General features: G+C 45.6%; 1 protein-coding gene across 5 annotated transcripts in view; it reads left to right on the top strand.

The window, feature by feature from the left end:
* FRMD8 (FERM domain containing 8) overlaps positions 1 to 12,271 on the top strand; it is a 23,744-nt gene extending 11,473 nt beyond the window's left edge. Inside the window, exons 1-12 of one of the 5 annotated variants that reach the window (XM_042440473.1) lie at positions 619 to 752; positions 1,437 to 1,629; positions 4,777 to 4,858; positions 5,526 to 5,693; positions 5,778 to 5,879; positions 6,095 to 6,153; positions 6,770 to 6,936; positions 8,177 to 8,404; positions 8,573 to 8,696; positions 9,171 to 9,314; positions 9,900 to 10,110; positions 10,696 to 12,271. In XM_042440473.1, the coding sequence (XP_042296407.1) occupies positions 1,618 to 1,629; positions 4,777 to 4,858; positions 5,526 to 5,693; positions 5,778 to 5,879; positions 6,095 to 6,153; positions 6,770 to 6,936; positions 8,177 to 8,404; positions 8,573 to 8,696; positions 9,171 to 9,314; positions 9,900 to 10,110; positions 10,696 to 10,814 (1,416 nt within the window). In that variant the 5' untranslated portion in view covers positions 619 to 752; positions 1,437 to 1,617 and the 3' untranslated portion in view covers positions 10,815 to 12,271. Of the gene's footprint in view, positions 1 to 618; positions 753 to 1,360; positions 1,630 to 2,019; positions 2,873 to 4,776; positions 4,859 to 5,525; positions 5,694 to 5,777; positions 5,880 to 6,094; positions 6,154 to 6,769; positions 6,937 to 8,176; positions 8,405 to 8,572; positions 8,697 to 9,170; positions 9,315 to 9,899; positions 10,111 to 10,695 lie in introns of those variants that run through there. The other 4 variants (XM_042440474.1, XM_042440472.1, XM_042440471.1 and 1 more) reach the window with 4 other exon arrangements.
* The last annotated feature ends 1,385 nt before the right edge of the window (positions 12,272 to 13,656 follow it).

Genomic DNA, 13,656 nt, shown 5'->3' with positions numbered 1-13,656 from the left:
AGAGCCTGGGATGTGTAGTTTTGTGAGCCGTTTAGCCTCCGCTGTCGGAAAGCTCTGGTGCAGCGACAAACTGCAAATCCTACAAATCCATAGCATGGAGCCATTGTGGTGCAAGCGGTATTAATCTGTGTTAACTCTGCAGTGCAGATGCAGCCTTAGATGCCATATAAACAACCATACAGTTCAACTACAACTACAATACAATAAACTACAATTCCTAGGTTTCCCTAGCATTGAGCCAGGGCTGTTAAAGTGGTCTCAAACCGGATTATTTCTGCAGTGTGTTAAGGATCCTAGTCTAAAAAGGTGGTTCCCAAATTCTGATCCTCCAGATGTTTTGGACTACAGACCCCAGAATCTATGACTGTTGGCCAAGGCTTCTGGGAGTTGGAGTCCAAAACACCCGGAGGACCAAAGCTTGGGAATCGTTGGTCTAAGCCTTGGACCTAAAAATAAAGAATGTATATTAAAATATATATAGAAAAGAGGCGCATTAATGCAATGCAGACCTTGGACTCTAGGGACCAGGGTTCGAATCCTGGCTCAGCCTTGGACTTTGCAACGCTCTTTGGAAAGTATTAAGTTAAATAACCCAGCAACCCCATTCTTTGTCTTAGTCCCTTCTCTGCAGTTAAAGGAACAATAACGGTTTTACCCGAAATCCAGCCGGCGGCAAATTCGACGCTGGACATTGTGTCCGAAAAAGAGGGCCGTTTTGGCGAACGCTGGACCTGGAAGCGAAGAAAGTGTTGGTCAGTGTCCTGGCAAACTACAAATCCTTAACTTTCTTAATCTTTAATGACCTTAGACGCATTCTTCCGCTTTTTGAGGTGAGCTATTAACCTTCAGGTTAACCGGGAAAACTCAGACTTTGCAAAGAGATTGTGCCGCTCTTTGGAGACTAAAAGGCGGCACCCGCACTCCAGACAGCCAAAGGGTTGTCGGACTGCGACGCCCAGCATCCCTCCTTGCTTACTGTGCTAACTGGGGCTGATGGGACTTGCAGTTGTCGACATCTGGAAAGCCGTGATTCCCATTCCTGAGTCAGAACTTTCCGACGGTCTCTTCTTCTTCTTCCCGAAATTGGTTCCTTTATCAGGCAGATGGAAGATCAGGATGGCGCTTGGACACGTTGGAGAAGTTACCTGCAGGATAGTAATAATAGTAGTAATAGTAATAATAGTAACAATTCCTACCTCTCATTTGGACCATTGACCCTCTGTATTAGTTATCCATGGATTGAGAATATTGTGTGTGTGTGTGTGTGTGTGTGTGTGTGTGTATGTATATATATATATATATATATATATATATATATATACACATACATACAGTACATATATTCCAAAAAGCAAGGTTTTATCTTTTAGATAAGAGAACCCATTTTGCAAAACTGTTGCATTTGATTATAGGACTTGAGCGTCCATGTTTTTTAGGATCCACGGCGGATCCTGAACCCAAACCCCGGCGGATACCAAAGGCCCCGACTGCGTTGGGTTTGTGCAAGTCATTTATTTCCCTCCAAGCGCAGATTCCTTCCAGAGAAGGGCAGGAAAAGAGCCGGAGAGGAAGCCAAGAGGGTTGAGATCCTGCAAACGCAATTTCCTGTTGAAATGAATGGAGAACTTGGTAAGCGAGAAGAAGCAGCTTGGCTTTTTAGTCCTCCTCCCTCCCAGCGCCTTTTCCTTTTGCAATCATTGCATGCATATACTGTATATATATATATATATATATACACACACACATATATATAATACTGAATTGAAACAAGGAAGGAGGAGACCCTTTGCTTCCGGTGAACTAGGGAAAAAGAGATTTTGGGGGAAGGTTTTGCTTGGGCTTTTGCTGCAGTCTCAACCTTCCCTTTTCAAGACTCTGCCATCGCAAGGTATTCATTTCAGGGTTTACGGTGGATGGGTTTGTGGGAGATTTTATTGCATTGTGTTTATATTTTGATGTTGTTGTAAGCCGCCTCGATCTCATTGGAGAGGCAGGGTATGCATAAAGTTTATCATCATCATTATCATTATTATCATTTGGGGTCACAACACTGAATTCGGCAATTTGGCCGCAGAATAGTGAATTATGCCATTTGGGGAGGCGATAGGAAATCCTGCCATTTTAGGGGCTCAATAGTAAATTCAGGGATTTAGGGGCGCCGTGGTGAATTTTGCAATTTGGGGCCACAGTCACGAAATCTGAGGGCGCAATAGTAAATCCTGCCATTTGGGGGCACAATACTGAATTTTGCTGTTTGTGGGAGCAATAGTAAATTGTGAAATTCGGGGAGGCAATAGTAAATCTTGCCATTTGGGGGCACAATACTGTAGTAAATTCTGCAATTTGGGGGTGCAATTGGAAATGCTGCCACTTGGGGGCAGCAACAGTCAATTCTGTCATTCTTAAAGCATTTGGGGGCACAATAGTAGGAATGAAATCCTAAAGCTAATCCATCAATGGAAACTTTGGTCTTTCCAAAGACTAATAATGCCCTTTGACTGCCCTGGCTCAATGCTCTGGACTCAGCCTTCCCTGGTCCCCAAACTACAAATCCCAGGAGTCCATAGCACTCCAAAGTGCGTCAATTCCTGCCCTGCAGAGATGCGCCTTTCCTTTCTCAGAGCCACTTACGGTACCGTATTGTTTCTAGTAGGAGCGCACGACAAAAAGACTTGGAACAAAGTTGCTCTGCCTGTGACGTCACTGGGAGGAGGCGGGGCAAATTCCAAGAGATGGAAGGGAAAAAGCAAAAAGAAAAAGCAACCAATGGGAGGGCTGGGAAGGGATGACGCAAGCAGTGTCTAGGGTGGAGCCCTGGGCAGCAATTGCAGCAGATCAGAAGAGCTTTTGCAAGCAGCAAGGAAGCAGCCAGGTAAGAAGGGCTTGGAATTATGGGAAGGGGTTTTTTGACCCCCCGTTTTGCAAGATTTATGGGGTGCAGACCCCCTGCATGACCCTGCCAGCCCCCTTCCTTTGATGGACCCCCAAATTCCTTTAAAAAACTGCTTTTTTACCTTTGCCTTCTCACCTGCTTCCTGCTCACCTGGGCAATGTAAGCACCTGGCCACGCCCCCTTTTCCCTTAGCCACGCCCCCTGCTGGGCTCAAAGTTTGCATTTTAACTTTTTTGCAAGTATATGCAAACTTGGTTCCATGCAAAAAAAGAAATATTGCAAATAATGGTCTAAAAATGGTTTATTTAATAAATAATATAATAATAATAATAATAAAATGTATTGGTTGGGTCCTCCCTTCTCTGGAATCCCCCAAATATAAAATTGCTCCAAAATATTTATTTATATATTTTGCATTTCAAGGTATCAAACTTTGTTTATAATCTGAATGTCCTTTTATTATTATAGGGGAATTTTAATTATTAAATTGTCATTTTATTTTTATAGGGGGGTTTTAATGGTTGTATTGGTGGGAAGGATCATGGTTTTATTTTACATTATTATATTTTTATTATTATTTTTATAGTTTACATTATATATTACATTATATCATATTTACATTTTATTTTTCATTATTATATTTTTGTATTTATATTAATATATTATATTTATATTTATTTTACATTATTATACTTTTAACTTTTAACTTTTATTATTATTAGTTTTATATTTTTCATTATATATTACATTATATTATTTATATTTTACATTTTATATGATTATATTTTTATTTTTATATTTTTATTTTTATTATTATATTTATACTTATTTTACATTATTACCTTTTTAACTGTTATCGTAAACCGCCTCGATCCTGATATAAGAGGCAGGATATAAATAAATTATTATTATTATTATTATTATTATTATTATTATTATTTAACCACAACAAATGTTTATTGATTAGTCAGCTGACCATATCAACAATAAAATACAAAACACCAAGATGCATACGCAGATAAACATAATCACTATGCTAAAAACTCATGTAAAAATTAACTAGATAAATTAAAACACGTGAAACTTAAATAGTAAATTTGATAAAAATGGATTCGTCATTATTATTATTATTATTATTATTATTATTATTATCATGCAAAAATAATTATTTCAGATGTTGTCTGAAATAACATTCTGGATATCTGGTTCAGGGGAAGGCAGCATGGTATAATGGTTTGAGTGTTGGGTTAGGGCTCTGGGTTCAAATTCCAGCTCGGTCGCAATTCGGGGTTTGTTTTAAGGAAGGGAGGGTCGTTTAATTGTGTATCTGGCTTTATTGACGTAAGCCGCCTTGATCATATTGGAGATGCGGGGTAGAAATAAACATCATCATCATTATTATTATTATTATTATATCCAAAATCCCTCCAAAAATCTGAGCATTTTGAAAAAGAGAGACCCAACCTGTCCTTTTTGACTTTTGCTTTCCCCTAGCGAAAGGAACCCAGCAATCCTAAACATGGGTCCTGTTTATATAGCCCTGTACAGTACTGTATTCTACTTTATTTGCCCAGGATGTTGGGATGTGCAGTCCAGCGGACTACAACTCCCAGCATTCCAGAGGACATCACCTTGGCAATTAAAGTGGAATACAGAACTAGAACTCTGTGATGCGAAGGGTCCCTTGGATACCTGGCTAACAGCAGCGCTCCTCCATCTTTATACTCTTCCAGCTCTTTTTTGGACTTCAGCTCCCAGCATCCTCGTCCTTTAAACCAAGCCGGTTGGGGCTTCTGGGAGCTGAAGTCCAAAAAACAAATGCAGTTTTTAAAAGCCCAAATGACATACTCTTGCAACCCTACTCCTTGCTTTTGTCTTTGCAGATGGAGGGGGACAGGCTCGCCGTACCCCAAAACATCGGGGACCGGTCGCAACGGAGTAGCATCTCTTCCGCCGGACCCCGAAGTGAGTAAAACGGGAACATGTAGGGCTTTGGGAAGAGGGGTGCAGATCTCTACTAACCCAGGTTGTTGTTGCTATGCGCCGTTTCCGACTTGCGGCAGCCCTAATACGAAGCTATTGTGGGGTTTGCTTGGCAAGATTTATCCATAGGGCTTTTAAGAGAGCATGACCTGCCCAGTGTGGATAGCGTTGGAGTTAGGGGTACAGTGGATCCTTGCTTTTCGGACCCTCTTTGCACGTATGCTCTAGACCCATTTATATGAATGGGGCACTGTCTTGTGCACGGCGCGGCGTACGTGCCATTCAACAAAATGGGACTCTCACGTATGGGGCAGACCGATGATACAGTGGTCCCTTGGCTTATGCGCGGCATCCATTCCGGACCTCATCCCCACATAAGCCGAATAATGCATAAGGTCAAGTCCCATTTGATTGAATGGAGCTCATGCTCGCGGCACGGGAGAGTGCGCTGCCACGGGCGCTCACGCCATCCATTTCTTCCGTCGTGCAGCTTCCACATAAGCAGGGAGCCACGTATGGGGCGCCCGCCTATAGCGCAGGCGCACTGTATTTTAGAAATCTGGATAAGGGAGATTCAACTTGTATGATCTCCATAGATAGATAGATAGATAGATAGGGGGATATTACTTTTTCCCTTTTGTTTTCCCAGACCACGATGTGCTGGTGTACCTTGTGGATGACACGGTGGTGCGTTTAACGGTGGACAACTTGCCGTCGGTCACGGCGCAAGAGTTGCACCGGATCGTGTTGGAGATGCTGCGGCTGCCCGAATATGCCCAGGACGTCTTTGCGTTATGGCTGGTCTCTCCCATGCTTGGTAAGTTGCGTTTGTTGCAATCCCTAAACCATTATTATTATTATTATTACTATTATTAACCCCTTTCTTCTCACCTTCTTACAGAGCTGCAGCTGAAGCCGAAGCACCAGCCGTACAAACTCTGCCGGCAATGGCAGGAGCTCCTTTTCCGCTTCACCGCTTGCTCCGGAGAGGAGATCCTCGAAGGTGTGGGCATGTGAGCAATGCTCTCTCAGTGCTGTTGGCCATCTTCAACCGCTGTCCCCAAAAACCTGGCAGAGCTGTCCTTGGCTTATGTGCAAGGAACAAACAGAGCATGAACGGGGGGGCACGCCCGTGGCACCCGACTATGCACCCCCACGCCTATACAAGCCAATGGAGCTTGAATATAGGCGAAACTCTGTCTCTCTTCACCCTTCTAGATGAGCCATCGCTTCAGTTCCGGAGAGACATCTTTTTCCCAAGAAGGAAGGAAGCGCAGGTGAGTTTATAGGTGGCAAGATTTGGAAAGAGGTGGCTGGGATGGAAGGCAGGATGGATCCACCAAGCATTGCTCTCGCCGCCTTGCTGCGCACCCTGTATTCCTAACAGGGCTTGGGAAATATATTTGGGGGCACCTACGCACCCCACAGCCCCAATTGGCCAGAAGTCCCATCGTACCTGGAAGGACCTCTTGGGTGGCAACAGCAACCACAACTGATGGATGGCAGAGGAGCCTTGGCTGGCAGAGGAGGACAGCAGGAAGGGTCTTGGGATGGACAAGAGTGACCACCCCACCAGATCCAATATAGCCCAAAAAACGATGGATGCAGGCCATGAAAGCCTTTGACTTCATATTGCAACATATAATTGTGCATTTTGGTTGGCCCAAGAAAGGCATCGTTGTTTGGATGTTATTGGATTTGCTATATGGCCAACACAGCTATCCCTTAGATTGTTGTTTTTTTTGCACCCAACCAGATGTTCACCTGCCTCTCAGGTGTCGCCTGGTGCGCTCTGCACCCCTTGCACTCCCCTATTAGCACCCCAGTGCATGCTTCTCCCTTGGTTCCTGACTTGGTTTTTGTAATCTCTATGGGTCTTCTCCCTCCCTCAAGATCCAGGATGAAGATGTTCTGCGGCTCATGTATGAAGAGGCCAAGTACAACATCCTGGAAGGGCGGTACCCCTGCGACCTGGCGGACTGCGAAGAGTTGGGCGCCTTGATATGCCGAGTGAACCTGGGGCCCTATGACGCCAGACAGCACACGCCGTGTTTCTTGAAGTAAGTATGGCGGCGTCTCCTTCCTTGGGGGTCTTTAAACAGAGGCTGGATGGCCATCTGTCAATGGGGATGCTTTGATAGTGAGTTCCTGCATGGCAGAAGAAAGGGGTTGGACTGGATGGCCCTTGGAGTCTCTTCCAACTCTGTGACTCTAGGGACAGGGATCTTGCGGAGGCAAGGTTTAATGTGTGGAGTTCAAGTTCTGTTCAGGTGTGAGGCTGGGAACAAAGAATGAGAGGGACCCTGAAAGGATTTTATGTCAAGGAACATGGCACCCTTATGTTGGGCTGTGACTCCAGCCATCTTTAACCAATGGCTAGTGCTTGTTATGGCCACCCGATACATCAGAATATAACTTGCAAAACTTTGCTGCATTTACACTGCAGATATAATGGAGTTTAACACCACTTTAACTGCCTTAGCTCAATTCTGTGCCATTCTGGGAATGGCAGTTTGTTGTGGCATCTGAGCTCTCTGACGGAGAAGACTCAGTGTCTCACCAAACTATAGTTCCAAGAATATCATAGCATTGAGCCAAGACAGTTAAAGCGGTGTTAAGATGGATTATTTTCTGCAGTGTGGACACAGCCCTAGTTACCGGCCTGTGCAAGAGCAGAAAGGTTGCAAATGCGGTGTGAACCACGCTCTGCTGCCAAACCAATCCATCGATTTGGATCGCAAAGAGGTTTCTTTGTAAATGGAAACATGGTCTGTGTTGCCCAGCTTACCCTCTTGCATGCAAACTTGCCTTGCTCCGGACCCTTCCTCGGGGATCTCATGCTAACTTGGCCTGTCTGCCCTCTTCTCCAAGAGAGAGAGGCTTGGTGGATTGACTCCGGCAGCTGGCGCAAATGCGTAGGGAGCCAGGAATGTGGGGCTGATCCGCCTTCCAGGAATGCGAGGTCTGGGTCGTGGGGAGGATGGGAAGCCAACAGCATACAATTGCCCATTGTCCGGTTTGGAAAGCCTGAGGAAAAGATGGAGCCTTGGAGAAAGCCAGATGGTATTTCGTGGGCGGATGGAGATGTTTGCGGCTCTCAAAATGGCACGGCTGGCTAGCGTGCCTGGAAAATAGCAGAAGAAATATCCAAGGAGAATGGAAAGTTGGGCGAGGAAAGAGAAAACTGAGGACTGCAACAAGAGTGTAAAGAGAGGCATCAGCCTTCCGGAGCCTGGATACATCTGGTCCTCTGTATCTGTGGATTTAAAATGCAGGGTTGTTGTTTTTCTCTCCCCGCAGAGAGAGGTTGGAGTCCTTCCTTCCCTCCCATCTTTGCCGCAGAGGACACGGCCTTCTCTCCGCTTTGTGGAAACGGGGGGCCACCCAGCCGCCGGCCGACGAACAGGGCTTGCTGCGGGCGTACCGCCAGATGCCCGAGGAGGACGGCGCTGCCTGTGAGGACCGCGCAGCTCTGCTCAAACTGTACCGGACCTATCTCCAGAAGTGCCACGAGTTGCCTTACTACGGGTATGTGGCAAATGGGTCACCCGGTGGGTTTCTGTGGCTGAGTATGGATTCGAAGCCTGGTCTCTGGAGTTGCAATCCAGCACTCAAACCGCTATTCCACGGTGGCTTCCTTCTCCTCCTCATAGGTGTAGTATTTTCCCCATTGTGTCTCTTCCCCGTTCCTTCCAGGTGTGCCTTTTTCGCTGGCGAAATCGACAAGCCGGCCCAAAGCTTGCTTCACCGAGGCGGCCGTAAAGCCGTGACGGTGGCCATCAGCCTGGAAGGCGTCTACATTATCGACAGCAAAGAAAAGGTAACTTGGATGAGATGTAACTGGCCGGCCTTCAATAGTAATAATAATCATAATCCCATTTCCAAGATATCTTGTTATGTATATGCCAAATATTCCAAAATCTCCGAAACACTTCTGGTTCAAACATTTTGGAGGAGGGAGACTCAACCTGGATGCAATGATAGTGCTATGATTCCCCTTTAACCATCATGGCAGCATCCGCTGGAAGCCTAGGGTTTGCAATTCAAGGGAGAGGCATTGAGACTCCTTAGCCAGAAAGCGGTTCTAGTGCTTCCCCAACTACAAATTCCAGGTCTCTGTAGCCAAGGCAGGTAAAGTGGAACCATAGTGCTATGAATGCAGCATGAAAGCCATGGCACCCAGTTTTCAGGAAGGATGCATGAGCTTGCAATGTTGTGTCTTGGTGCCATCCATGTTTACCTCCTCTTCTCTCTCATGCGGTCTGTCTTTTCTCTCTCTCTCTTTTCCTTGTAGCACGTCTTGCTGGGCCTGCGGTTCCAGGAACTTTCGTGGGATCATACATTCCCAAGCGAGGAGGAACACATCCTATGGTTGGAGTTTGACGGAGAGAACGAAGGCACCCCAGTCAACAAGTTACTCAAAGTCTACTCCAAACAGGTAGGTGGCCAGGTGCTTGCATAGATATGTAAACCCAAATAGCTTGGGATAGGTATGTATTGGGTTGCATATTTTATTTATTTGCAAATGATTCCCAAACTCTGGCATTCCAGTGTTTTGGATGTTTCAATTCCAGAATCCCAGACCTTTGCCTAATTTGAGAGCTGAAAAACCTTGGTTTTGCCATTTTACATAATGGGCACCATTTTAACACGCCGTTGAATGTGATGAGACTTGAGCATCTACAGATTTTGGCATCCACTGGAACCAAACGGCAAAGGATACCAAGGGCCCCTGCTGTAAAGGAAAAAATCATTAAGGAAATACAAAGAAGAAATGTTAAGGTGTTTGGAAAGAGGCATGGCCAACTTTATAGGAACTCTTGGGAGGAGGGTCATGTTTGCCAACGGCTGCAGACCAAGTCCAGCACCTTCCGGATTTGCCAGATGACAAAGCCCATCAGCCCCAGCCGTTTAGCATGAGAGTTAAAGTCTGGTACATCAGACGACGCACCCACTTCAAGGCAAGGTAAATATGTGTGTGTGAGTAATATAGTAACTCCTTCCTTCCTTCCTTCCTTTTCAGGCCGAACTCATGAGCAGCCTGATTGAGTATTGCATTGAGCTGAATGCGTCTTCGGAGGGATTGGATCAGGACCCCATTGCCAGAGAAGCCCCCCATTCTTCCAAAGCCCAGAGCCCCCCGTCCGACAGGCGGCACCCCAAACTGCAACGGCAGAACAGCGTCATTTGCAGCCGCATCCAGCACCTTTCAACCATCGACTACGTCGAGGAAGGTAAGCTGGGCCAAAAATGAGTATATATTTTGGGGGGACCTTGTCTTTGCCAGTAAATTCCCATCATGCACAATGCAAATCCTAAGCGCAAGTATTTGGGGTGGCTGAGGAGTGTTGAACCCAGATTCGGCGATCTCTTGGTCCCATTTGTGGGCGACTCCAGTGTGTCCACACTGCAGAATTAGAGCAGTTTGAGACCACTTTGACTGCCATGACTCTATGCTACAGAATCCTGGGACTTTAAACAGAGCAGGCCACCAAACTACATATCCCAGGATTGCACAAGATAGAGCCATGTCAGTTGAAGTGGTGTCGAACTGATTTATTTCTGCAATGTGGAAGAGCTACCAGAGGCAGATCCTGGTTATGCCTCCATCTCCCAGGCATGCAGTCTTTTCTTCAAGAGAAATCTGTTTAATGCTCTTTAAATACATGAACACAAGCCATCGCAACAGTATAGAGAGGAAATGGTGTTAAAAACACATTGAAATCCTCTTTAAATAGATAGCAAGCAATTGCTACAGTGCAGAGAGCAAACTGGTCCGTCCCCATCTGCTTTTAGCTGTCCTCCTTTTCTTGGCGCAGGAAAAGAGATCAAGAGGGTCAAGCCCCGCCGGACGACCTCTTTCTTCGGGCGCCAGCTTTCCAACATGCCCACCTCCTACTCTGCCGTGCGGGCGGCCGAAAACCTGGAGCAAGGCTGACGCCTTTTGGGCGGCGCAGAAATATAAATGGGACCAAAGTGACCTTGCTTTGCAATGGAAGCTGAATCGCCAACATCTTGGTTATCCGTCTCTTTTCTTTCTCTCTCTCAAAGTTGGATCAGATCATCTCAAGTCGGCAAGTTCCAAAGCTTGGGAAAATCATGTTTTTGGACAAATAAGCTCAAAGGTTCTGGGTACATTTGTCCAAAAAAGGGTCATTTTCCCAAGCTCTGGTTTATTTTGTGACCCTCTTGTCCATCCTGGTTTGTGCCAAGCTTGGATCGCCTTGTTCTCCGTTATGGACATTCCTTTCCATTATTTTCCATCCCTCGATCCCCAATTTTTCTTAATGGAGATCCTAGAACAGGGGTTCCCAAACTTTAGGACTTCAACTCCCAGAAGCCCCAGTCCAAAATATTTGGAGGACCAAAGTTTGGGAATCACTGTCCTAGGAGGTGCCTTATATTTTCATTGAGGGACGCTGGCTATTCTTCTGTTTTCGAATTTGGGAACGATGTTGAAGCGTTGGTTGTTTGTTGGTTCGGACAAATGTGGCCAGTAGAGAATTGTTGGATTTTTGTCCCAAAAAACCCTAAAGTTTCCAAGCTGTTTTGATGGGCCGGCCCCAGTCCTTGCTACCTCTCCATCCTTGCACCTCCTAGCAAGGTTTGTCACTCGGAGTAAAACCAAATTGACCCAAGTGGGCTTTGGGGGGGACCTCAAGAGAACTGGGGTGGGAAATTACATTGCCAAAGTTGGAACCGTTGGATTTAAAAATCCTGGGTGGAAATATACATTGCCAAAGTTGGAAGGGAGAAAGTGGACCTTAGCATCCTTTTGCTGTTCTTGAGCGCTAAGTCCAAAGAACTTTAGGAAAGCACTTGGATTTATTCTGGAGCCTGTAAAGCTGTCATTCCCCAACTCTGATCCTCCAAGCATTTTGGACTTCAACTCCCAGAAGCCCCTGCTAGCTTGGTCAACTGTTGGGAGTTCTGGGAGCTGAAGTCCAAGACATCTGGAGGACCCAAAGTTTTGAGCATCACTGCAAAGGACGCTTTTCTATGTCTGGTTGAAGATTATTTCTGGGAGATGTTTGCAAACAGAGTCCGACTCTGTCCTTGTTTTCCGGCATCTTTTCTGCTGGGTTGCGGAAGGAAACAACGAACGTTGTGACCTTTCATCTTCCGAACCAAAATTGGTCCCATTCCCATCTTCAGCCAAACAAATTGCAAGAGGTTGTATCTTAGCAGATATCCCAATGTTGGTTCTCTCTTTGTTTGGGGGAAGTGCCTTTTGTATTTCTTCTCCTTTTGTTGTGCTCCAGAAATAACAACACTATGCAACGTGTCTTTTGCTAGCCTCCGTTTTGGGAGCGTCTCTACGCTCCTCGCTGTAGTAGTCGGTTGCAATTTTTCGGTTTGCATTTTTACCGCAATAAAATTGCGCCTTGGATTTGACCATGTCTTGCATGTTATAAAATATATGTTAGTTTTAAGGATATTAAAAACACTTTCCTATCCAAAATGACTGAAATAACCTAAAAGTACCAGATCCCATCTGTTCTTGGACACTATTACTTGGATGGGAGCCTAAAGCTGCATCCACACTGCAGAAATAATCCAGTTTCATACCACTTTGGCTGCCATACGGCTCAGTGCTGTGTGATTCTGGGAACTGTAGTGGCACCAGAGCTCTATGACAGAGAAGGCTAAATATCTCACAAAATGACAGTTCACAGGACGCCATGGCAGCTAAAAGTGGTACGAAACTGGGTTATATCTGCAATGCAGATGCAGCCCATGTAACTTTATTTTTTAACCCATGCAATCTCCATCCAGAGACAGTGGCGAATGCACAATAAGCGCCTTTTTGATTTACATCTGATGAAGCGTTCTGGAGGACTCAAAAGCTTGCAAGGTTTGTGACATTTGAACACTCCTCATAAAAGTATTTAAGCATTCCTTTGATGCACTTTGCATTTTAAGCCGACTAGAGGGCACCACTGTGTCACATTTTCCACAGCTGTACATTTCCTAGTACTGCTGTTTCTGTTGTTGTGCGCCTTCGAGTCATTTGCAACTTATAGCAACATTTAATCTCGCTTTAACATCGAAATTTTCCGGTGCAATAAACTCCTTAGGGTGGCCATAAGTCCAAGAAGGCTTGAAGGTGCACAACAATGTCAACAAACATACACAAAGACGCAATTCATGTCCCTCGCTTGCGGACATGACTTAATGTTCCTCCAACCCTTTATCCATCTCCGATAGTCCATAAATGGTTGCAAGGGCTTAAAATGCGCTTTGGGAGACGCGCCATCGTTCTGCCGCACTTTGCGATTCATTTCTCAACTCATAAATAACGCAGGCTCCCGATCCATCGCTTGCTCTCTCTTGTGTTTTGTGTTTTACTTTTCTCGCCTTTGCCAAATCGGCCGTTCTCTGAACGCATTCCAAGACGCTGGCGCATAAGCAAAGTCACATCACTGCAAGCCTGGGAATGGAATGGAAAATTCCAGCCTGGCTTCCGTTCCCTTGTTTGGCTGCAATGCAATGCAAGGAGGTCAGGTTTCCGGGTCGCTTAGCAGCAGGAGTGCGCTTGCGAACTGAGAGGTGACTGAGTGGCAACTACACTGGTACGACTCTGGAGACCTGGGTTCGAATCCTGCCTTGGCAAGTCACACATTTCCAGCCTCAGGGGAAGGCAATGGCAAACCTCTGAACAAATCATGCCAAGAAGCCCCATGATAGAGTCACCATAAGTCAGAAACGAAGGCACACAACAACACACATCGGCACAATGCATGTCCTTTGCTTGACATATGCTTGCAAAAGCCACATGT

This window comes from Sceloporus undulatus, chromosome 9, assembly GCF_019175285.1.
Source record: "Sceloporus undulatus isolate JIND9_A2432 ecotype Alabama chromosome 9, SceUnd_v1.1, whole genome shotgun sequence".
NCBI lineage: Eukaryota > Metazoa > Chordata > Lepidosauria > Squamata > Phrynosomatidae > Sceloporus > Sceloporus undulatus.
Note: the sequence above shows the minus strand (reverse complement) of the source record. Positions and strands in the feature narration are given on the sequence as shown.